General features: G+C 50.8%; 8 protein-coding genes across 9 annotated transcripts; 2 read left to right on the top strand and 6 right to left on the bottom strand.

The window, feature by feature from the left end:
- Positions 1-214: 214 nt before the first annotated feature.
- tcsC (putative two-component osmosensing histidine kinase (Bos1)) lies at positions 215-4,288 on the bottom strand (the record flags this gene model as incomplete). The annotated part of the gene is made up of 1 exon (XM_046082576.1): positions 215-4,288. One exon carries the CDS (start codon positions 4,286-4,288, stop codon positions 215-217), a length of 4,074 nt encoding a protein of 1,357 aa, XP_045938533.1.
- A 5,343-nt stretch (positions 4,289-9,631) lies between these two features.
- Positions 9,632-11,248, top strand: FRS2 (phenylalanine--tRNA ligase subunit alpha; the record flags this gene model as incomplete). The annotated part of the gene is made up of 2 exons (XM_046082575.1): positions 9,632-11,097; positions 11,155-11,248. The coding sequence occupies 2 exons, from the start codon at positions 9,632-9,634 to the stop codon at positions 11,246-11,248; spliced, it is 1,560 nt and encodes a 519-aa protein (XP_045938532.1).
- An 821-nt stretch (positions 11,249-12,069) lies between these two features.
- Positions 12,070-13,192, bottom strand: rps21 (40S ribosomal protein eS21). The gene is made up of 3 exons (XM_046082574.1): positions 13,082-13,192; positions 12,302-12,602; positions 12,070-12,204 (listed from the first exon to the last, which is right to left on the bottom strand). The coding sequence occupies exons 1-2, from the start codon at positions 13,111-13,113 to the stop codon at positions 12,368-12,370; spliced, it is 267 nt and encodes an 88-aa protein (XP_045938531.1). The 5' UTR covers positions 13,114-13,192; the 3' UTR covers positions 12,070-12,204; positions 12,302-12,367.
- A 256-nt stretch (positions 13,193-13,448) lies between these two features.
- On the bottom strand, positions 13,449-14,054 carry LDX57_000926 (uncharacterized protein; the record flags this gene model as incomplete). Its single annotated transcript, XM_046082573.1, has 1 exon — positions 13,449-14,054. One exon carries the CDS (start codon positions 14,052-14,054, stop codon positions 13,449-13,451), a length of 606 nt encoding a protein of 201 aa, XP_045938530.1.
- A 31-nt stretch (positions 14,055-14,085) lies between these two features.
- Positions 14,086-14,675, bottom strand: LDX57_000925 (uncharacterized protein; the record flags this gene model as incomplete). Its single annotated transcript, XM_046082572.1, has 2 exons — positions 14,086-14,500; positions 14,611-14,675. The coding sequence occupies 2 exons, from the start codon at positions 14,673-14,675 to the stop codon at positions 14,086-14,088; spliced, it is 480 nt and encodes a 159-aa protein (XP_045938529.1).
- A 479-nt stretch (positions 14,676-15,154) lies between these two features.
- On the bottom strand, positions 15,155-17,439 carry IMD1. 2 transcript variants are annotated; one of them, XM_046082570.1, is made up of 3 exons: positions 17,135-17,439; positions 16,762-17,070; positions 15,155-16,534 (listed from the first exon to the last, which is right to left on the bottom strand). In XM_046082570.1, exons 1-3 carry the CDS (start codon positions 17,322-17,324, stop codon positions 15,408-15,410), a joined length of 1,626 nt encoding a protein of 541 aa, XP_045938527.1. In that variant the 5' UTR covers positions 17,325-17,439; the 3' UTR covers positions 15,155-15,407. The 2 variants fall into 2 exon arrangements, with proteins under 2 accessions (XP_045938527.1, XP_045938528.1); XM_046082571.1 differs by having other exon boundaries at positions 16,762-17,439.
- A 1,095-nt stretch (positions 17,440-18,534) lies between these two features.
- Positions 18,535-19,689, bottom strand: LDX57_000923 (PaaI family thioesterase; the record flags this gene model as incomplete). Its single annotated transcript, XM_046082569.1, has 2 exons — positions 18,535-19,528; positions 19,603-19,689. 2 exons carry the CDS (start codon positions 19,687-19,689, stop codon positions 19,103-19,105), a joined length of 513 nt encoding a protein of 170 aa, XP_045938526.1. The 3' UTR covers positions 18,535-19,102.
- A 272-nt stretch (positions 19,690-19,961) lies between these two features.
- LDX57_000922 (uncharacterized protein) lies at positions 19,962-21,308 on the top strand (the record flags this gene model as incomplete). Its single annotated transcript, XM_046082568.1, has 1 exon — positions 19,962-21,308. One exon carries the CDS (start codon positions 19,962-19,964, stop codon positions 21,306-21,308), a length of 1,347 nt encoding a protein of 448 aa, XP_045938525.1.
- Positions 21,309-21,593: the final 285 nt, after the last annotated feature.

Here is a 21,593-nt window from a genome sequence, read left to right as displayed (position 1 = left end):
ATCGAAAAGAATCCAAGAAGGTAAATAATCAAAGGCACCGCGAGGAGGTCGCCATGCGAAAGAACAGTTCTTACAAGGCGCGCAAATGAGAAAAAGGGTATAAAGTTTGCATCGAAGTCACTCGAAAACTTGAAAAGGAAATAGCGAACGTCTTCTGAAAACGTCTCACGAGCTGTTGGATCGCAACAGTGCCTATATACCGGGTTAGAATGTTTCAAGAAGTTTTCGAACACCATGCGGAATTTACCCTTTCCACGGAAAGTTCGTCGGCTTTCTCGGTACTGGGACTCGCAAGACTGGTCCGATTCACGGCACTAGTTGCAGTCATTGACCTAGGTTCCACGGTAGGGCGCGGGCTTTTGCTGTTGTCGGAGCTCGTGTGATGAACGGGATGCATTTCGCCGCTGCTCGAAATTCGCGACTCCTTGCTCTTCTCTAATAATGACCCGCCCAGAGTGGCGCATTTGAGGATGGTCTGCATCATTTGGTTCTGCTTCAATGGTTTCGATAGGTATTCATCCATCTGGGCCTGTATGCACTTTTCTCGATCACCTAACATGGCATGTGCTGTGAGTGCAATGATGGGAGTTCGACTGGATCCTGACTCTCTCTCGTATTCTCGAATTTTGCCGGTGGCTTCAAAGCCACCCATAACGGGCATCTGAACATCCATCAAAATCACATCATATCGACGTTGCTTAACGGCTTCGACGGCTTCCAGACCGTTACTGACGACCGACACATTATGGTTGTGTTTTTCTAGGATCTTCACCGCCAATTTCTGGTTGACGTCGTTGTCTTCTGCAAGTAGGATGTCAAATGATCGAGAATGGTCGGTGGTGATTGGCGTTGAGCGTCCTTCGAGTGCCGGAAGCATGCCATTACCGAGGTCAATGGGCTGGCACGGCGTGGTCATGTAGGAGCTGATTCCTAGGTCCAACGCAGACTTCAAGCTCACACAGACCAATGGGCAAACCAGGACAATGGGGACGTATTTGAAATCATCAAATGTCCGAAGCAGCCGTGCCGTGCCCACAGAGTCCACGATGATCACGTCGTATGCGTGGCCGGATTCTTTACCCGACGGATCTTGAATCTCGGGCGGGGGAACATGGTCCTCGTCTCGTACGACCAACGGCTCCAGATCGATCTGTTTGAGCATATCCATGACATTCTGTGCCTGGCCGCCGTTCTCTCCCTTATCAATGAAGAGGACACGGTGGTTTTTGTACGGCATTAGCTGGGATGCGATGACACTCAGGGACTGGTCGGCAAGTTTCACCACACAAGTGAAGTGGAAGGTACTGCCATGTCCATACTCGGAAGTCACCCAGACATCACCACCCATCAAGTTCACCAAACGTTTAGAGATGGACAGACCCAAACCGGTTCCGCCGAACCTCCGCGTGGTTGAACCATCGGCTTGCTGGAATGTGTCGAAAATGAGGTCAAGTTTATCCTCCTCAATACCGATACCTGTATCCGAAACGGAGAACTCAAAGGCGTATTCGTTCGCTGCGCACTGCTCCCGATCCGACTTGCAGATGGTGAGCTTGACCTCTCCGTGCTCGGTAAACTTGATGGCGTTGCCGACCAGGTTGAGGATGATCTGGCGAAGACGGAAAGGATCACCAATGACATAGTCCGGTACGGTATTGTCGACCTGGTAGGTCAAGCTGAGGAACTTTTCGTTGGCCTTCACCGCTAAGGTCTTCAGCGCGTTGAAGACAGTACCCCTGACCGTGAACGGGATGCTTTCGATGACCATCCGATTGGCCTCGATCTTGGAAATATCGAGGATGTCGTCAATGATGGTCAATAAACTGTTGGCAAGGTTGTGCACCACGTTCAACATCTCCCGAGTGTAGGGCTTCAGGTCATCCGTGTCCAATGTCAACTGCGTCATGCCAATGATACCGTTCATAGGCGTCCGGATTTCGTGACTCATATTGGCTAGGAACTCGGATTTGGTGCGATTGGCCAACTCGGCGGCCTCCCTGGCAGCAGTGTTTCGTTGAATACTATCCCGGAGGTTCGACACCATTTTATTAATCTTCCGTTTCAGCTCGTCCATCTCTCCGGATGCGTTGACGGTGATCAGCTTGGTGAAATCGCCGTCCGTTGCCGCATCGGTAATTTCACCAAACGCTCGCACCTGAGACGTCAAGTTCTCGGCCATCGTATTGACGTCCTCCGTAATCTCCTTCCACGTTCCGGCGATACCTTCGACGTTGGCTTGACCGCCCATCTTCCCGTCAACTCCGACATCACGGGCCACCTTCTTAAGCTCGGTCGCAAATTTCGCGAGTCGGTCCACCATGTGATTAATCGTGACCTTGAGGGTCAAGATTTCTCCCTGGGCGTGGACCTCAATCTTTTTGCTCAAGTCACCCTTGGCGATAGCTTGCGTCACATCAGAGATACTTCGGACCTGCGAGGTCAAATTCTGGGCCATAGTGTTGACGTTGTCGGTCAAGTCCTTCCATTTACCCTCCACATTGTCAACCTTGGCCTGGCCACCTAGCGTACCGTCCGTTCCGACCTCACGAGCGACCTTGCTGACTTCGAAGGCGAAAGTATTCAGTCGGTCCACCATGCCGTTGATCGTGCTCTTCAAATCCAGTATTTCACCTTGCACGTTGGCGGTAACCTTCTTGGTTAGATCACCCTTCGCGACCGCGGTGGTGACATCGGCAATTTCTCTGACCTGAGTGGTGAGATTGTTGGCCATCCGATTGACATTCTCGGTCAGGTCCTTCCAGGTGCCTTCCACGTCGTTCACCGTCGCTTGGCCACCGAGAACACCATCCGTGCCGACCTCCTTGGCAATCTTGGTCACCTCTTGAGCGAACTGCCGCAGTTGGTCCACCATGGAATTGATGATATTCTTCAGCTCCGCGATTTCTCCCTTGCAGTTGGCCTGGACTTTCTGGGTGAGGTCACCCTTGGCCACAGCCTTGGTGACCGTGGCAATATCTCGCACTTGTGTTGTTAAATTGTTCGCCATGGCGTTGACATTGACCGTGAGCTCGTTCCACATTCCTTGTACACCTTCGATCTGGGCCTGTCCACCCAAAACACCTTCCGTGCCGACATCACGGGCCACACGAGTAACCTCTGTCGCAAATGTCCGAAGTTGATCCACCATGGTATTAATGGTCTGCTGAAGTTCCAAGATTTCGCCCTGGGCTCGACTTTCGATCTTCTGACTCAGGTCTCCGTGGGCGACGGCGGTAGTGACAGCAGCAATTTCACGCACTTGATCCGTGAGATTCTTGGCCATGATGTTGACGTTTTCCGTAAGTTCCTTCCAGATACCGTGAACACCAGTGATCTGAGCTTGGCCGCCAAGAATACCCTCTGTACCGACTTCTCGCGCTACTCGAGACACCTCGCTACCGAAAACCTGGAGCTGGTCCATCATGGTATTGATTGTCCGTTTGAAAGTGGCAATTTCCGGGTCCATCTCCAGGGGGTGGATTTGCACCTTCATCGACAAGTCACCGTTGGCCACTTGCGTGATGATGCCGCCGATTTCCCGTAAGGCCTTCTGGAAAGCTTCGTTGGCTTGCTGGTGCTTGCGCAGTTCCCGCTCCAGCAGAACGACATCTTCGTTCTCGACCTTGGTCAGAGCCCGGCGGGTCTGCTCCTCCTGTTGTTGCAGCTCATCACGGACTTGAGCGATGATATCCTTCTGGAAACTGATTTCCTCCGCCTGTTTCTGGACATGGTTCCGTAGGTAGCTGATGTCCTCTTCACGCACTAACCGGGTCCTCGACTCGGAGTCTTCCTCGTCATCGGATTCCTCTTCATCGATCTCCACATCACGGTCTCGAGTTCCGGGGGCGGGTCGCCTTGTTGGTTGGGGTGGTAGTGGTTGTTGTTGTTGCTGATGAGAATTTTGCTGCTGTAAGATGCAAGAGTTAGAACCTTTCCGGGACGACGAGCGAGAAAGACCAAACGACCACAGGAAATCAGGCTCCTTCCCATTTTGGTCGAGGGAAGACACAGAGATTTCAGGAAAAACTCCAGGGGGTGTCTGGTGACTGACAGATTGGAATTCCAGATGATGAACCCGACGGATTAACGCCTCCAACTCATTCTCAAAGGCGGCCTTGGCTGGACTAGGGTCTCCTGGTAGTTTGGATGGTTTCGTGTCGTAGCCATTTGCGGAAGGTTGGGAGAACTGGAAGTCGAAGGGGGGAGAGGAACCGGAGCGAGGGGTATCTCTGGCAAGACCTTGTAGGATGGCAGCAGCGGCCGCGAGCGTTTCGTCCGCGCCAGCCATTGTGCCCTAGGACGACTCAATCAAAAACGGACATAAGTATGGATGTCGCGAAGATTGTGGTTTGTTGTGCGGTTTGTTTTTTTTTTTATTTTTGTTTCTTGTTTCTTTCTCTGAGATCTCTTCTCGATTCGGGTTCGGTCCTCCTCACGTCTAAAGTTTCGTCTAGAAGATCACGAAAATGAGAAATGTATCCGAGGATTCAAAAGGAAAAAATTTGAACGATTCAACGGGCGATCAACAGCAGCGGACAGGTCAAGGATGGAAAGATCGAACAAGAACAGAGAAATGATGAGAAACAAAAGAAGAGCTGATCAAATCAGATGAGTGAAGATGAATTTTGATCCGAGGGGAAGACCGTCTATCGAGGTGCGACCAAACTCAAAATGTCTAAGCAACAAAGGGGTGGGAGACGAAGATGGGAAGAAGGGGAACAAGTGGACGAAGGAGGGTGGACGTAACAGGAAAGGGAATAGATGGACCGAAAAAAAATGGAGGGAAAAATAAGAAAAATAAAAAATAAAAATAAAAAAATGGATAGATTCAAATCCAGAACAGATGGGGGGGAAAGAGAATTAAAGACGGTAGTCAGATGACTGGAGGAGGGACGGAGAGGCAATCGGGGGAGAAGGAACAACAGAATTTCCAAGGGAAGGAATAAAAAGAACCATATAGAGCGGAAAAAAGCAAAAGTCGTCAAGGGGAGAAAGGGAAGGGGGGAAAAGGGCGTTGATAATTAAACGACGAATGCGAGAAAGTGGTTGACGATGGATGCACCTACCTAACTAACAGGAAGCCGTGTGTTACTGACACGAATGATCGGGCGAGTCTGCTAGGACGACATGGGGGTTGTCTTGTGGAGAGCCAGAAAGGTCGAAAAGGGCCAGGATTCCGGTGGATTTGTGGACAGCTGAGGGGAGGAAGAAGGCTGCCTTCGGAACGGGATAATGTTGTGAAGGATAGAAGTTCGATGATAGATGGAGGTCAAGTAGATTAGGGACAAGACACCGGGACCGGGACCCGGAAACACAAGATAGAGACTGAAAAGAAGGGGAGAGGAAGAAAGAGTTCGGGCGGGGAGGGAAAAAGCGAGGTTCGTTAAGGGAACTCTGGAAGGGTGGATGAAAATACTGAAAGGGGCAGGAAAGGCCTGGGATTGGACGACCGTCGATTGATCGGGTTTAAGTCGGTGGGGATGCGAACCTCGATCAGTCAGCGGGCTGGCGGTGCTGTTTTGTACAGAGTCAGAGTCGAGGGTGAGAGAGGAGCAGGGCAAGAAGACGGAGTGAGAGGGAGGAGAGCGAGAGACCGAGAGAGCGAGATGGGAGGCCAAGATGATAGGAAACCAATCTCAACGGAAGCAAAATGGGTCGAAAATCAGGTTCCAGAGATGAAGAGAGAGAAAAAAGAATAAGAATAATAATAATTCCCATAAAATCAAATCCATAATATTATTGACGGGGGAGGGGTTGCCTTGGGTCTTGTCTGGTCTCGGTCTGTCTGCTGGCTTTTTTTTTCTTCCTTTTTTTTTTAATTCAATTTCTTTTTTTACTCGCTCGGATACAGAGACTAGAAAAGAACCATCAAACCCTACAAAGTAGCGAATAATCTCTAATAATCACAGCACAACTCATAAGAAAATAATTCACAGCAGAGGAGTGATCTAAGTAAATGGACCGTGAAGCCCAGCAAATTGAATCCGTCACCCAGCCTGTCTCAATCAGTCCCAGCAGGGTATTGGATACTTTTCCTACGTCTATTCACGACAATTATTACCGACCGCTACTGGGGTGCTTCCAGGTACTTGAATTACGTAGACAGATGTCATCTCGAAAGAAATGGAAAAAGAAAATAAAACATGATGATCATGATGTCAACGATAAACAAAGTAAGGTCAATAGCATCTCATCCCATCTTCATAGAATATAGAACCCCGGCCCAATTCCTTCTGCCATTCTAGCGAGATTCCCAATCCAAACCATAAAATCGGTTGCAGCATCCTGTGCATTGCGATCCCTGCTTTCTGCCCAGGATTTTAGTCTTTTTTCTTCTTCTTTATTCTACGCCCGGCAATTCCACCAGCTCTGACAGACTGACGGTGAGCGAAGAAAACCACCAGTCAACGGTGAATGGATACAGGCCCTCCTGTGCCGGAGTCACTCTCAAAAAAAGAGGATCCCTTTCAATCCTTTCTCTCCCTCTTCAATGGTCACTTTTTATATCGAGGTGGAGATGGACCTCACGCCCTGCGTACAGAAGAAGTATAGGCACGCCCGGAGAGCCCCATCCATCACGTCCTAGGGTCCCAAGTCGGAGAAAGCAACGTTCAATCACAAGCCAGGACTCTTCGCGAAAGAAAAAACATAATTATAGCAGCAAGTGGAGGAATCCGTCGTGAATAGTCCAAGTGCGTGTCTCAGTCCAGCCCTTTCCTCAACCTTGGTTGGTGGTCATGCGTGGGCAGAAGAGGACCGCGGTGCGTGGGGGTAAGCAGGCCCGGAAGAAAACGACCGCAGATGCCGAGTTATAGCCACAGCTGCCACGGGGAGTATAAACTTCTCTCATTCCGAGTGCACGGGGCACCCCTGTAATCTGGGTATTACTGGTCCATCGTCGCGGAAGGATTATTCTTTACATCTTACAAGTTCATGAATCAAGATCCTCTTAGCTGATAGGTATTGAAAAATTGATCGAATGGTGTCACAAGTCAAGGATAAGGGGTAATCATTCATCATTCCTCCTATAGTCAACTATTTTCTTTCCTTTCCCCTGCAATAGTCCAACTCTTCACTGACATAATGACACTCCCAGCTGTTTGTGCGCGAGTGGGTTATGTGTTGATCCCATGTTTCATACACATCCTATGATGATTGGGACAGCGGTGATCTCCTCCAATACTAGTGGCGATCTTATGTCCGTGGCTCCAGCTGGTAGAGTTGGCCCCGTTCATTACCTATCACACTTTCAGCGCTAGGCTATCTACTCTCTAGCTGGTTCAAGAAAAGGGGGACGGTTAGCGGGTGGACAAGAACGTGGAAAATAAATGGCGAGAGCAAGAGGTAAAATGAGGAAAAGTGTAGAGAATGAGGGGGAAACAAAGAGCCATAATTACGGAGTACAGGACAGAGTTTGAAAGAAATAATTAAAATCAAAGATATTCATCGTCAGGAGACACCGCTTGGGAAGGCAGGAGGGCCTTCTACAAGAGATCAACCCTACCGACTCCCGTACAGCGTGCTCAATTTTAGGTGTGACCCGGTAGAGAGGTAGGGTGCGATGGACGGTTAGGAGGCTGATCAACCATTTTCCCCCCGTCAGCCTTCGAAGCTCTGATACATGGAACACACGAGGTAAGGTCCCTTCCGTGATACAGCAGTTGTATTTTCTATTCACCTACCTTGTATCTAAGGGATTTCGGTTCAATAAGCATGGAAATCAGAATCAATTTGACGAACTCCTTTTACTCCGTACTTCCCGTCCGCGTGGCTGATCTCTGGAGAGGTTCCAAACAAAAGGTTCTTCGGTGGGATTGTAGTCGATGGCTCCGTTAGGGACTCCGTAGATAGACATCAACCGGATAGCAGCGGTAGGTAACACTGCGTACGGAAGGTGTACGGCGTCTGAACTCTGTAGGTACTGTAAATCTTAATCATACATGCAGTTTACCACTACTGAAACAGAAAACACTCTACCAAGATTCCCCGACAGCCCTCTTTAGTCCAGACCTAACGGTCGCGTGTGGTGTCGAGAGGATCCTCCGCAAACCAATGAAACCCGGCGTTTCAGAGTAGACCCCACCGAACCATTCCTGTTGGGGAGACACCACCTCCATCCAGGTTTAAAAGGCGGTTGAGGCGCATGGAAAGAACGTTGACGGGATTTGTGCTCAGCTCCAATGGGCTGCCAGGGTGCAATTTATCTCGCAGGATGCCCGTACCACCTTTCATGTTGCTGGCGACCTTTTTCATTTTCCAAATCTGCGCCCCTCCGGCTTCTGATTCGCCAGGTAACATGGATTTATCCCTAACTTGGTCCGTTGTGTAAGGGAGCTAACCTTAGTAGATCAGGTCAGCCGGCACTAACGTATCGGCATATGCCATCCTCTGTAGTCTGGAGTCTGTATGCCCAGTAGCCCAGGCTCACTAACTGGTAGTGGTGGTTGGTGACTGGGAAAGCAGAATAATTACTGCTTTCATGTAATTCTCGCAGGACTATCAGGAGATGTACTCACCCCCATGCACCGATGCCACTTCCTTGGCATAGAGTCGCCGGATCTCTGGTGCTGACTCTGTCATTCCGGCTGTCTGCATAGATCCGGGGCATAACTAGTGAGCTAGTCGGATGACTAACGCATCCATGTCTGGTTAACTTAGTTCCTGTTCATATTAATGGAGAATATTCTCTAACCCCGATGAAATACGGCTCAAGTTGGTAAGCCGCATCAACCCCAGGTCCGGTCTGTCCGCCCTCATGCTTGGCGGACAAATTGTTGCAGGCGACTCGCGTATACTACTGGCTGGGATTCCTTCACCACCGCTACCTGCAGGCCAATAACATATATCTGATGACCTTGGTTGCTTCACCGATGCGTTGAACATCGGACCCGGGGCCGGGGATGTCCTGATTCGAGCCGGAAGTCGCGGTGCTGGCCAGGGATAGGTTACAGATTTGTCTGCATCGATTTCAGTCAGGACTAGTCATGCTTGACTGGTCTGGTTTGAGCCGTCCCTCTCCCAGGTAGTATACGCGTCCCGTTTGCTGCGGAATATTCACGTCTGGCTCGCTGGGGTGAAGAATATATACTTCCATAGCGCCCGGCGCCCGCCCGTGATGCTGTTTGCTACTGCCTCGAGGAAACTTGCCGCTGCCCAGGTATCATGCCCCAAGCAGATGAAATTGAGATGGTCTTTTGATCATTCCATAATCATGGGAACGGAAATGCCCAATCAGCTGAGAGGGGCAATAGATCATGCATATGACGATAGTAAAGTAATTAATAGGAGTGGCAGGCGGCATTGGAAAGTCTTCACAGAATCATAGTCCGTTATGCTTCAATAGGATAGACCTCGATTTACACATAAGAGAGAAAAGAGAGAGCATGGACATTGATCTGTATGATTGTATCGCTATCAGTGTTATCCCAGGATGTGATGGCGGGGTAGCCAATGGCCAAGTCACGGGATGGCGGTTCTGGTCTCTACTGACCGCCGTAAATTAGCATCGAAAGAGTCACAATTCGGAAAGTGGGCAGTATCTGTTCGATAACCAACGCTTCAGTCTTCCCCGGCCTCTGCACGTCTTCTTTCCGTTCCTGCCGTCAATCTCTGTGGCCCTACGACTGCAGCCATGGCGACCGATATGACGAATCCCGTTTTGGGCGCCCTGTCCGCGTCCGATGCGCCCATTCTGTCCAACGAAGCCTTCCCCTCCACCCCCTCCTCGACTATCAAAAGTGCGCTTGACCGCCTAGCATCCCGCCAGATGGTTGAATATGACACCGTGGAACGAGAAGTCGCTGCCCTGACGAAGGAGGGCGAGGAGATCGCCAACAATGGCAGTCACGAGGCTAAGGTCTTCGAGGCGGTTGTGGCTGCTCTCGACGGGTTGAAGATCGGCGATCTGCCCGGGATTGTTGGAAAGGATAACGCCAAGGTTGGCCAGGGTAATGCCTTCAAGCGAGGCTGGATCAAGAAGGACGGCGCCCTGCTGCGGGCTAACACCGAAACCATTGTCGACGAGACTCGCGAGCAATTGTTGACCGTCCAGCGCACTCAGACCCTGGAGGACCAGAAGGCGCTCTCCGACCTGAAGCGACGGAAACTGGTCTCCTTCCAGAAGGTGATCACTTTCAAGATCACCAAGGGTGCCAAGTATGCCACGGAATTCGTCAAGGAGGAGACCGATCTCACGGTCGAGATGCTCACGAACGGCTCGTGGAAGACGGCCAAACTAAAGCCCTACAACTTCAAGGCCAAGGGAGCTCCCACCCCGGCCGGTGCCTTCCACCCCCTCAACAAGGTGCGCCAGGAGTTCCGGAATATCTTCTTCGAGATGGGATTCGAGGAGATGCCCACCAACCGCTACGTGGAGACCGGCTTCTGGAACTTCGACGCCCTCTTCGTGCCCCAGCAACACCCCGCCCGTGACCTTCAAGACACTTTCTACATCTCCGACCCTGCGAAGGCCGACCCTCCCCGCGAGGACCCCGAGAACGACCCCCACCGTCCGAAATACGTCCAGCCCGCCTCTTCCTCCACCACCGCGCAGAAGCCCCTCGACTACAAGCAGTACTGGGAGGACGTGCGCGAGGTCCACGAGAACGGCAAGTACGGATCGGTCGGATACCGCTACCCCTGGAACGCCGACGAATCGTTACGGCTGGTGCTGCGTACACACACGACGTCGGTATCGACGTACGTTCTGCACAAGCTGGCGGCCAACCCGCGCCCCGCGCGCTACTTCAGTATCGACCGCGTGTTCCGTAACGAGGCGGTCGACGCCACCCACCTGGCGGAGTTCCACCAGATTGAGGGTGTCATTGCCGACTTCGGGCTTACCCTGGGTGGCCTGATCGGCTTCATGGAGGTCTTCTTCGCCAAGATGGGCATCCACCAGCTGCGCTTCAAGCCCGCCTACAACCCCTACACCGAGCCCAGTATGGAGATCTTCGGCTACCACGAGGGTCTGGGCAAGTGGGTAGAGATCGGAAACAGTGGTATGTTCCGACCGGAGATGCTGGAGCCCATGGGTCTTCCCAAGAACATGCAAGTGTACGGATTCGGACTGAGTCTGGAGAGACCGACCATGATCAAGTAAGTTTTCCCAAATTGCACTCCCTGCATCAAATCCAAATTTCTGATAATTTGTAGATACGCCGTGAGCAACATCCGAGAACTTCTCGGCCACAAGGTCGACCTTAACTTCATCGAGAGCAACCCGGCCGTTAGATTGGAGAAGGACTAGAGTAGACTAGAGAAGATACAGATGGGACGTTGAATTGACGTGGAACTGGATACGAAACGGAGAGACAAAAAATAAAACTTTTTTTTTCATCGTTATACATGATATGGTACGAAATCACACGCATTTCTTAGAGAAAGTATTTAAATCGAGGGAATAAATAGCAAAAGAGAAGACCTACATTTCCAAGACCTGAGTTTGCAAAAGTACGAGATTCAGAGTAGTGGTTACAAACATGAACATTCATTCCAGGATAAGTAAACCCACAAACCTATCGAATCCGTACGTGCCTAGAATGGAACGCAAATCTACAAATCCCCGAAGCAAGCAAGGCCAAAAGCCAACTAAGCAAAGTAAAAAAAAAAAAAATCAAATAGTACTAGAGGAAATGTCCCACCCGTATCTGTGCCCCAGCGCACATCTCTGCAGAAGTGGCTCTTCAGTAGGCGGGATATGAATAATATTCGGCACAGGGTTCAGTAAGAAAGGGAAAGCAAGTATTACTTTTTGGTTTCTTACTGAGATCTGAACTACCTCCTCGCTCATAGGGACGGCCCATGGAACTCGGATGAATATCTCGAAGATGTTCAATCTGAGAAGGGCGTCGGGTGAGGGGGGTTTGATGGGCCGTTTTTTTTTTTTTTTTTTTTTTTTTTTTTTTTTTTTTTTTTTTTTTTTTTTGGTTCGAGGGATCTTGGGAGGAGGGATTGGGGGAAGAAAGGTAAGGTATAGGGAAGGAGATTACAGTTGGGTTTGGGCATGGTAGGAGGGGAAAGAATGGGACATAGGAATGATCGGTATGACAGGGACGATATTGACAACGGAAAGAAACCAGAGATGGATTTGATTAATTGACTGTATGAAATTCTTTCATTCATGGTTTTTTTTTTAAGGAAATTCTTAATCATATCGGCCGATGTTATTAACCCCACAAATTCGGTATAAAAACATCATTGATCCTATGAACATCATTCCATTAGCCTCTTATCTTGCGAACACATTATGTCTGCCATTCTACAACAGAGCCGACAGAGATGGAAAGAAAAGAGAACATACCATCATGGTTATCCCCCACCATCAAAGTCCACCCCAGAAATTCTCAAACACCCGTAAATTCATCATTTACCGCTGGCGGTTGGCGGACCAGACGTTCTTGAGGTAACCGTCACGCTGGGCGAGGCGGTTGAAGGAGTCGTCGCTCTCACCGCGAGCACGGATGAAACCGCAGAGAGCGTAGGTGTTGTTCTCACCGGTGTAGCGGCCGTTCTCGTCAACCTTGCCAACGGAGAGCTGGACGGAGGCGTGGTCGTTGGCCTTGATGATGCGGTTGGTGGCGCTGCACTTGCGGGGGACGTAGCTGGTTGGGAAGAAATGTTAGTGTGAGTTCTTTTTTCATCATGGTTGAACGTTGCAATTTTTCCTTCCAGGTGCAGATCGCATTGGCTCCGAAGCTTGGGTTCCCTGTTGTCCTTTCGCTTGTTTTTCATGTCTCTTTGAATGCAGTTATAGCATGCAAATTGGAAAGAAGAATTGGGAACCCTTCGCTGGCTGCGATAGGTCTGAATATGCCTCTTGCCCTCTCGCTGTCGCCTTGTCTTCGCGAATCCACCAGCCCGTAAAATGCGAATATGGACAGCGACATGTCCGTTCCTGACTTAATTCTTTCCCTCCTCTTGACAACCACAAGACCAAATCGCAAGACAAGACGAGTGACGAGACACAAGGACATGTTCATTCCCTAGTCGCCGGAAATCGATCGGACCTTTTCCTCCTCCCTGCAGGGGAAAATGCAAAATCCCCTAATAAAGGAGAGAGAAAAAAACGGTGACAACATACAGATCGACAATCTCTCCCTTTTCGTTCTCCATTTTGGCGGTTGGTAGTGTCTGAGGTTGACGACGGTGAGAATTCGGAGGGGGTGCGCTGGCGGGTTAAACTGGCGGACGGTCGTGAAAATGCGCGACTCTTTTGGGGCGATTCCGGGCGACGGTTGTGTGGGTCATGTGATCTTTTGTCGAGGGCTACGGTCGTGTTCCCATTGGGGGAGGGGCCGTGGCGGTAAAGCAGTGCCCTACTTTCCCGTCCGTGGTTGTACGCGATCTAGACGGGGGGACCGGGTCTCCGGTGGCTGCTCCTGACCCTGGATGCCTGATCCTTGTAAATTGTTCAACATTCAAAAGTATACGATATCTGGATAGTTGTCTTATAGATGGCTTTTTTCTTCCCCGCCATCCGCTGGAAATACCTCCTTCTTCCAGCAAACTTCGAGTTGGCGAGCCGCTCCTTGCGAGAAACGTACCAAGACAACTCGGTCGGATTCGCCACGTCTATCACTGTCCTTTAATTCCGGCCCGGGATGGTCCAGAGCGAGCACCGTCCGCTTGTCGGACGTCATTTTGAGCATCTTCGGAGATATGCACTTCTCGGTCCATGGGGGAGTACCCGAACGTGCGAACTCGACCAGCTGTGTCCGTCGGTTCTTCAAATCGTCTACCGATGTTCCGGCACGAGGCTCCTTATCTAAGAATTGCGACACCAGGTGCAAAAGCAGAAACTGCGGCGGGAAAAGCATGATCTCGCCCTGTTGCGCCATACGAAGCCATTCCGACGCCGGCAAGAATCTAGCCTCGGTGACTTCGATGCCGCCGTCGCTCGTAGGCACTTGGATTTCCTCACGCTCTCCTTCCGCGGGAATCTCATTTAGAAGTGATTTCTCGGCTTCGAGAGGCAAAGGGAGGAAATACAGGTACATTTGCGTGGAATATCGCTTGGGCACGTTCGTCGGGGTGATCCATCGCGTGAACGGCATCAGTTGCTCTTCAAAAGATCCAGTTAGTTACTCAAAACGGAAACACGGGCAGACTTTCGGAAAGTACAGTAGAAGAAGTAGGGAAGATCGAACCTGTATCAGGAACAGCCGCAGAATCCAGCCCATACAACCAATCGGCGAAAGTGACCTCCTGCTGATGAATCGACCGTCTGCCCTTTTCCCGCTCGTCCTCCGGAACAGTTAGCATCTTCCCGGAGGTCTTGTTCTTGGCCAGCAGGATTCCGCTCTCTTCGAACAGCTCGCGGAGCGCGGCTTGTCGGTACCAGGGACCATCGTCGTGCCTTTTCAGGTCCTCGACGGGTGGACATGGTCCGTCTTGACTTGATAGGTTTCCGCCGGGGAAGACGTGAGCCGAGGCAAATGACGTCGAGGTCTTGACGCGATGGAGTAGCAGGATCTCGTTCTTCGGAGATACCAGAATGACACTGCATATCGTCAGTCATTTGTATCTTGACTGAAATATTTGTTGCAGGTTGTAATTTCTGCTTTTCTTTCCCTTCACGAATGACTTAGATGGAAAACAAGCTCGGCTAACCTTGAACTCGGCCTTGGGGGCGATGGCTTCGCCTTCGGCTTTTGAGTGCCTCTTTGCGATGACATGCTGCGCGACGAAAAGACTCCTTTGGTTTGGGATACCGATGAGGCTCTACCAATAGATTGGGTCAAATAAAGACAAGATGTAGCTCGTAAAGGTGTATGCGTAGAACCTGTCGGAAAGGAGCGTCGGATGAGTCCTTGCCGGTTGATGTATAGCGACTTGGATAGTGTGAATGCGCGCCGCGGCACATGTGCGGGGTTGACCATGTCCTTGTATGAAGAGCAACCGAGGTGCAGCTAACTTTGATTCTAGAATAAATAAGGAAAGGAGGAGCAGGATCAATTGATGAAGGGGGAACGAGGACGCATGCCAGGAACTACTACTAGTACTCCGGAGAACATAACCTTGGCAATGGCTGGGAGAACCTAGGCTGACTGTTCCCCCGCGGGTAGCCGGTTCAGGTTTAGACCGCCTCTCTCCGACAAGAGTATGAGATTGAGACCGAGCGAAGATTTACAAGTACGCAGTTGCAGAGCTAAAAGTGTTGAGAACAAGTGATAAAGTCTAATTCATAGTTCAATATCCCAATTGCATAATCATGGTAAGCATGAAATGCTACAGCAACCAAGAAAGAAAAACAAATGCCCGCACATATCCACATCTAACTCCTAACCCTCATGCCAGTGAACTTTTTTATTTTCGTATCACCACGTGTCATCGTGTAAACCGGTCTTTGAAGCAAAGAAAAGTCCCGAATAGAAGAATAAATCAACCAAGCGCATTATCTAGTTCATTTAAGAGTAGAGCTTCTTGTCGTAGCTGTGCAGACCGTGGACGTTACCCTCGGCCATGGCGCTAGCGCTTCTCATTTCAAAGCGGACAAGACCCTTGTTCACACCGTCGTGCAGAGCATCAAGGCTGGGCACACCGATGTCCTGAAGAGAGTGCTGCACACCCGCAACGAGGTAAGGGATGAACTTGGTGACGGAGCCACGGTCGAGGACGGAGCCGGCAACACCCTGGGCGACCATGACGTTGTCCTTCTCCGAGAAGTACCGAGCGGTACCGGCGTTGCCAGCCTTGCCGCCGGCCTTCTTGTCCTCCATGACGGCGATACTGCCCATGCCACGGTAGGCCTTGACCAGCTGACCTTCGTTGCTGACGAAGTACTCACCGGGAGACTCGGTGGTACCGGCAAGGAGACCACCCATCATGACGGTGGAGGCACCCATGGCAAGACCCTTGACGATGTGACCAACGTTCTGGACACCACCGTCAGCAATGCAAGGAACGCCAAAGCGGGCGGCGAAAGAAGACACGCTGCGAACGGAGGCGGCCTGGGGACGGCCAACAGCCATGACCTCCTGGGTGATGCAAGCACTACCGCTGCCCATGCCAATTCTCAGGCCATCGACACCGGCGGCAATCAAAGCCGCGGCTTGCTCCCGAGTCACGACGTTTCCGCCAATGACATCAATTTCGGGGAAGGTCTTCTTGACCCACTTGATCATTTCGATCTGGTACATGCTGTTACCCTGGCTGCTGTCAAGGATGACGATGTCAAGACCAGCATCAACAAGCAGCTGAAGACGGTGCTTGTCGGCATCACGAGTACCGATGGTAGCAGCGCAGATCAACTGCTTCGACTCGGGAAGCTTAGAGGCCAGAGGATAGTGGAGGTTCTTCATCAAGTCACTGCGGGAGAGCAGGGAGACAAGGTTTCCGCTCTCATCAACGATGGGGAGCTTGCCCTTCTTGGAGCTACGGAGAACCTCGTTGGCCTCGGCCAAGGTGGTGCCAGCAGGGGCAGTAACCAGGTTGGTGGCCATGATGGCGGTGACTGGGTCGTCAAGGTTGGGGTGGAACTGAATGTCACGGCTGGTGACCATTCCGACGAGCTTCGAGCGGAGGGTACCGTTCTCTGTTGACAGTAACAGGATTAGTCATGAGTTCTTGCAAAAAATGTGTGGAATCAAGAACATTAAAATGCAGGATACATGGATCAGATAATAATCTGTTTCTCTACAGTGCAACTCTCGCTGCTCCAGTGGAACGAAAGTTATATGAAGAAAGATGGAAATCATCACAAAAATTTGCAGCTGGGCAAAAGGGCAAGGGGAGAATAAGGCAAAAAGTTTGATAACTTACCAGTGACGGGGAAACCACCGAATCCCCACTTGGTCTTCAGATCCCGGGCTTCTCCGACAGTAGCCTTGGGGGAGAGCACAACGGGGTCCAAGATGAAGCCGTTCTCGTATCTCTTCACCTTGCGGACCATCTCAGCCTGCTCCTCGGCAGTGCAGTTGTGGTGGATGACACCCAGACCACCCAGCAAAGCCATGTGGATGGCCATGTTGTGCTCGGTGACAGTGTCCATGGGGGAGGACAGAAGAGGAGCCTTCAAGCTGATGCGCTTGGTGACGGGGGTGTCCAGGCTGACATCGGAAGCAGGGAAGCCTGTCATAAGGTATGAATAACTAGGCACCAAACGACTGCAGAAAAAGGCTCATCGTCGTCTTACCGATATATCCGGGCAAGATGAGGAAGTCATTGTAGGTCAATGCTCCGTGCTTGTCCGAATCCAGCAGAGTATCAACATCCAAACCATCTCTGGAGGGGTAGTCCTTCTCCAGAACTTCCAGGGCCTTGGTGTGATCCTGGATCTCGGCCTTCATGGCCTTGCCAAGAGCGTCGCCGTTGGAGATAGGCATTGTGGAAGAATAAAAAAGATTCTAGAGTTTTCTATCGTAACTCGTAGAGATCAAAGAGGGGTTAATCAACAGATCGACGATAGAAACGTTCTGTTGATGGAGAAAGTCTTCCTTTCCCAAAGAAAGGAAAGAAAGAAAAAAGAAGAAAAATCGGAGGAGAAAAAAATTGGCTTTTGAGTCCTTGCAACCTGCGCCCGCGCTAACAATTTTTGCAGCCACTAGGCCGCATGCGGATAGGCGCCAGACCGAGCTAGGCGCCGTCCGCCCTCATTGGCCACTAAACGAATGCGGCCTGAGGCGGTGAAGCCGAGGGGTCGAGGGGCAGCGGCTGATGTAATCAGGGCTTTCCTTCTGTCGCCTGGAGACTGTTCTAGTAGCGTGTAGACATCGACCTCATTGTTGGCTCTAGGTTATACTGGCAAGCCCCCAGCGTTCCACCCGAGATTCATCGCATATGCAGGAATTGGTCCTCCTAGATTCTTCTTTCATGCATACGAGTGCATTTCCAACCAATCCAGCAGGGAACACCGGCCTAAATTAGGGCTGCTGGTTAGACAGGCCCGAGGTCTTGGTAGCTGTCTCAGAGTGGATAAGCTTCTGTCTCACCCCGGACAAAGTCCCCGGAAATAGTATCCAATGCGGGATAAGGTCTTTCAAACACCGTTTCCTGTTGGCCGAGTCAGCCCTATACTCTTCTTGCTGAGACCTCGAAGGAGAGAATTGTGTATACGACTGGATCACCGTCGACTTTCTCTCTCAAAGCTTTATGGTTGACGTGATTCGGTCTATGGCAATTCAGAACAACTTCTGTAGGATACAACTCGTTAACTGGTTTCCCGACACGTTTGGCCGTTATCGGATCTTTATCTTCTGTAATCTGAACACTAACTGGAGCTGAAGTGATTGAGTGATCCCTTTCATCGCCCCAGATGAAATCTGGGCGGCTTGTACAAGCCTTTTATATTGACATCATCACCTAGCACAACGAGTGGAACAGGACCGACTAAAACGTGGCATCGTGGCATCGAGGCATCGAGGCAATTTTACGGTCCTGATCTCCCCTTGCTTAAGTGCTTCTATGCTGTCCTGAGTAGGCCCGACAAATAATACTGCCCACCGGCAGATTGCAACACGAGACAGGATAGGGGAATTATCCTGGATACCGGTGCCATTGGCTACATTGCGTCCCGTACAGTACATGGGCTTCTACAGGCCGGTTCGCAACCCGCAGAACAGTACTCGCCACGTTTGGGTCAACTGAGAACGCGACTACAAACTTGGAGTGAGTGAAGTGGTGATGGCTTGTCGAAGGTTAAACATGTGCCTGATATAACTATTCTGGGTGCTTTCAATCATATGGCTCAATGTAAACGAGCTGTTATTGTTAACAATTACGGGACGAATGGGCGAAAGATAAGAGCTGACAATTCGAGCATTCGGGAGTGACAGCTGTTATTCACATCGCTGCCCCTATATCTTCAACATTCACAGGCCCCAGCGCAGTTCCCGCTACGGCGTTTTTAGTATGACAGGCCTCCTGGACTCTTGTGTGAGTGTTGCATTCATACTGGAATAAGGTTGGTTGGTGGCTTGAACTAACAATATCTGACGTAACATATGCAGTTTCCAGTTTCCAACAGCCGTAAGAGACTCTTTCTATTTCCCAAATCGCTTACGTGCATATACACTTGGCATAATGGCGGTTACAGGGAGAACGTGGACATTGAGTTATATAGACTCTGTGAATAAGGTTCATTATGACATGTTCTCGGAAGGCCTTAGATTCTTGCTTTCTTAGAAGGATCCGTGTTCGCTTTCTCATTGATACCAATCACACAGAGCCCCTCGTCATCCACTCTGTACAGGTTCGCCTTCAATAAAACAAGTTTCTTACCCACATGCTTTAGGCTACATACCAGGCGCACCTCGTTCCCCACCGGGACAGGCCGCAGGTAAGTGGTGTGCAGGTGGCGGCTGACACCTCCTTGCGAGTAGAGGCCTGGTTTAGACAATGCGAGCAGAAAGAGGGTGCTGAGTGTATCGATAATGGTGGCCACGCATCCACCATGAAGGTGGTGGGTGTAGTTACACATATCCTCCGTCACGACGAAGCCAAAGGTCACCGAGGGGGGAGAACTGGCCCCTGATCCTGGGGAGACTGCTTCGATTCGCGCATTGTAGTTTTCGGGGTTGAAGTCCCAGCCCTGGATTGGATGGTTCATTAGTCACAATGACTGGGGGATTTATGCACTATGCCCCAGAGATACAAGTGACGTACTCGGCCCTTAGAATCCTGACAGTGTCGCTCAAAGAAGCCGGATACTTTTCTCTCAAAGTCAGGAGGTGCGGAAAGTACCCCGGTCATGGCTGTGATGGGAGGGAAATCCGTTGAATGTAGGTAGCTAGACGGAAAGGTAAGACTGATGACGATAATCTTCAAGAGTAATTGAATGCGGCAAGTAAGCCAAAATATATGCCGTGCAGCTATGTAAGGGCGGACCGACCAAGAAGATCACACTAAGGGTCGCTAGCTCTGTTACAGCGAATATAACAAGCCGACACCCCCAATGCTGAGTCGGCCTGATCCTCGAGAAGAGAAATCCCAATCCGACCAAGCTTACACTCATAAGAGCCAAAATGACAGCCGAGGAGCTCTCACCAAACTCCAAACCCAACAGTGTAGCCGTCATTGGCTGTGGTAAACTTGGCCGTCGCATCGCTCTGTCCTGGTCCCGTGGTGCAGTTTCTGTCAGGATCTTTGACACCGAACCGGACCGCGCTGTCGAAGCTTTGAACTGGGTGCAAGATACTTTGGGAGACTCCATATCTCTATCCAACGAGACCACAGGACATGTGGAGATTGCATCCACACTAGCCGACGCTGTGCAAGATGCGTGGATGGTGATCGAGTCGGTCCCCGAACAGATCTCTCTCAAGATGCACGTTTTGGGCGAGATTGACAAGCTCGCGCATCCGCTGACAATCATTGCTACGAACTCCTCGTCGATTCGAAGCAGCAGGCTGGTCTCCAGTCTAAGTGATGAAAGACAATGCCTGTTCCTCAACACTCATTACATCCGTCCGCCTGAGATACCGATCGTGGAGATCATGACATGCGGCCGGACAAGTGCAGCAGTCACCAAGGAGGCCGCTTCCCGGATGGAGTCTGTGAGACTAGAGCCCTTGATAGTCGAGCAGGAATCGACGGGATTTGTGTCAAATCGCATCTGGGCGGCGATTAAGCGCGAGGTCATGCTCGTGCTGGCCGAGAGAGTGTGCACTGCAGAGGACATTGATCGCGTGTTCAAGGCCAATTTGCACGCCGCGTGGGGGCCGTGCGAGCTCATGGACATGGTCGGTCTGCAGACAGTGTGCGATATCGAAGACGTTTATATCGAAGAACGCAACTTGCCTACCTACGGGGTCGACTTCATCCGCCAGAACTACGTGAGAAGAGGGCACCTGGGCCGAGACACAAGCCGAGGCTTGATAGACTGTCCATCGAAGCCCCAGCCCGCATCCATTCGAGATCAATTGCTTGGGAGTTGGGATCTAATGGAATTGACCGCCATAGACCCCAACGGACATCAGCAGCACCCATTTGGACACAGCATCCAAGGACGACTCATATACTCCGCTGATGGGTACGTTTCTGCGACCCTACAAGTGCCAGGACAAACGCCCTTTGGAGGACGAAACCCACGGGCTGGGTCAGAGAGCGAGCTGGCAGAAGCGTCAAGACGGTATATGGGGTACAATGGGACTTATTCCACGGAGGAGAACACCTCTACGCCTGTGGTGATTCATCGAGTGCAGTATTGCAACCTTCCCAATCTCCGGGGACAGACTGTGCGGCGATTTATAGACCTCAAGACTGTGGGTTGCGATAGATTGCTGGCGCTTACTTGCGAAGAAGCCTCGGCGGACCTCGAAGGGGGTCGAGAGACTCTGCGGTGGCGCAAGGCGACTCAGGATGGGCCTTAATAAGGTTTTTGAATAGAACATTTAGCCTGTTCTTTGCGCCGCAGGATTCCTTTTCTATTCTTCTTCGTTCCCTTCATAGAAGTATCTTGAATTTGCCGAAGCTTTTACTTTCCGTTGCCTTTTTATTCTCCAAGTCTAGAGTGGCCCATTCAAAGACTTAACTACGAGTTCACAAAGCTCCTGCCAAGTCGATTTACCCAGATTGGAAATAGCCCACATCGTCTCTGGTATAAACCATTGGAGACCTGCGATGTGACAGCTGACGGGGTTATTCAAAGCAGAGTT

This window comes from Aspergillus melleus, assembly GCF_016097325.1.
Source record: "Aspergillus melleus strain CBS 546.65 chromosome Unknown contig1, whole genome shotgun sequence".
Classification (NCBI taxonomy): Eukaryota; Fungi; Ascomycota; class Eurotiomycetes; order Eurotiales; family Aspergillaceae; genus Aspergillus; species Aspergillus melleus.
This window is presented reverse-complemented; position numbering and strand designations above follow the sequence as displayed.

What these genes read in the sequence shown, in the direction of transcription:
- rps21 (XM_046082574.1), bottom strand. Translation starts at nt 13,113, where the DNA reads ATGGAGAACGAAAAGGGAGAGATTGTCGATCT. An exon ending in AAGGGAGAGATTGTCGATCT is followed by an intron (nt 12,603 to 13,081) that starts GTATGTTGTCAC and finishes CTTCCCAACCAG; the next exon opens with CTACGTCCCCCGCAAGTGCA.
- IMD1 (XM_046082570.1), bottom strand. Translation starts at nt 17,324, where the DNA reads ATGCCTATCTCCAACGGCGACGCTCTTGGCAAGGCCATGAAGGCCGAG. An exon ending in CATCTTGCCCGGATATATCG is followed by an intron (nt 17,071 to 17,134) that starts GTAAGACGACGA and finishes ACCTTATGACAG; the next exon opens with GCTTCCCTGCTTCCGATGTC. An exon ending in CGGTGGTTTCCCCGTCACTG is followed by an intron (nt 16,535 to 16,761) that starts GTAAGTTATCAA and finishes TACTGTCAACAG; the next exon opens with AGAACGGTACCCTCCGCTCG.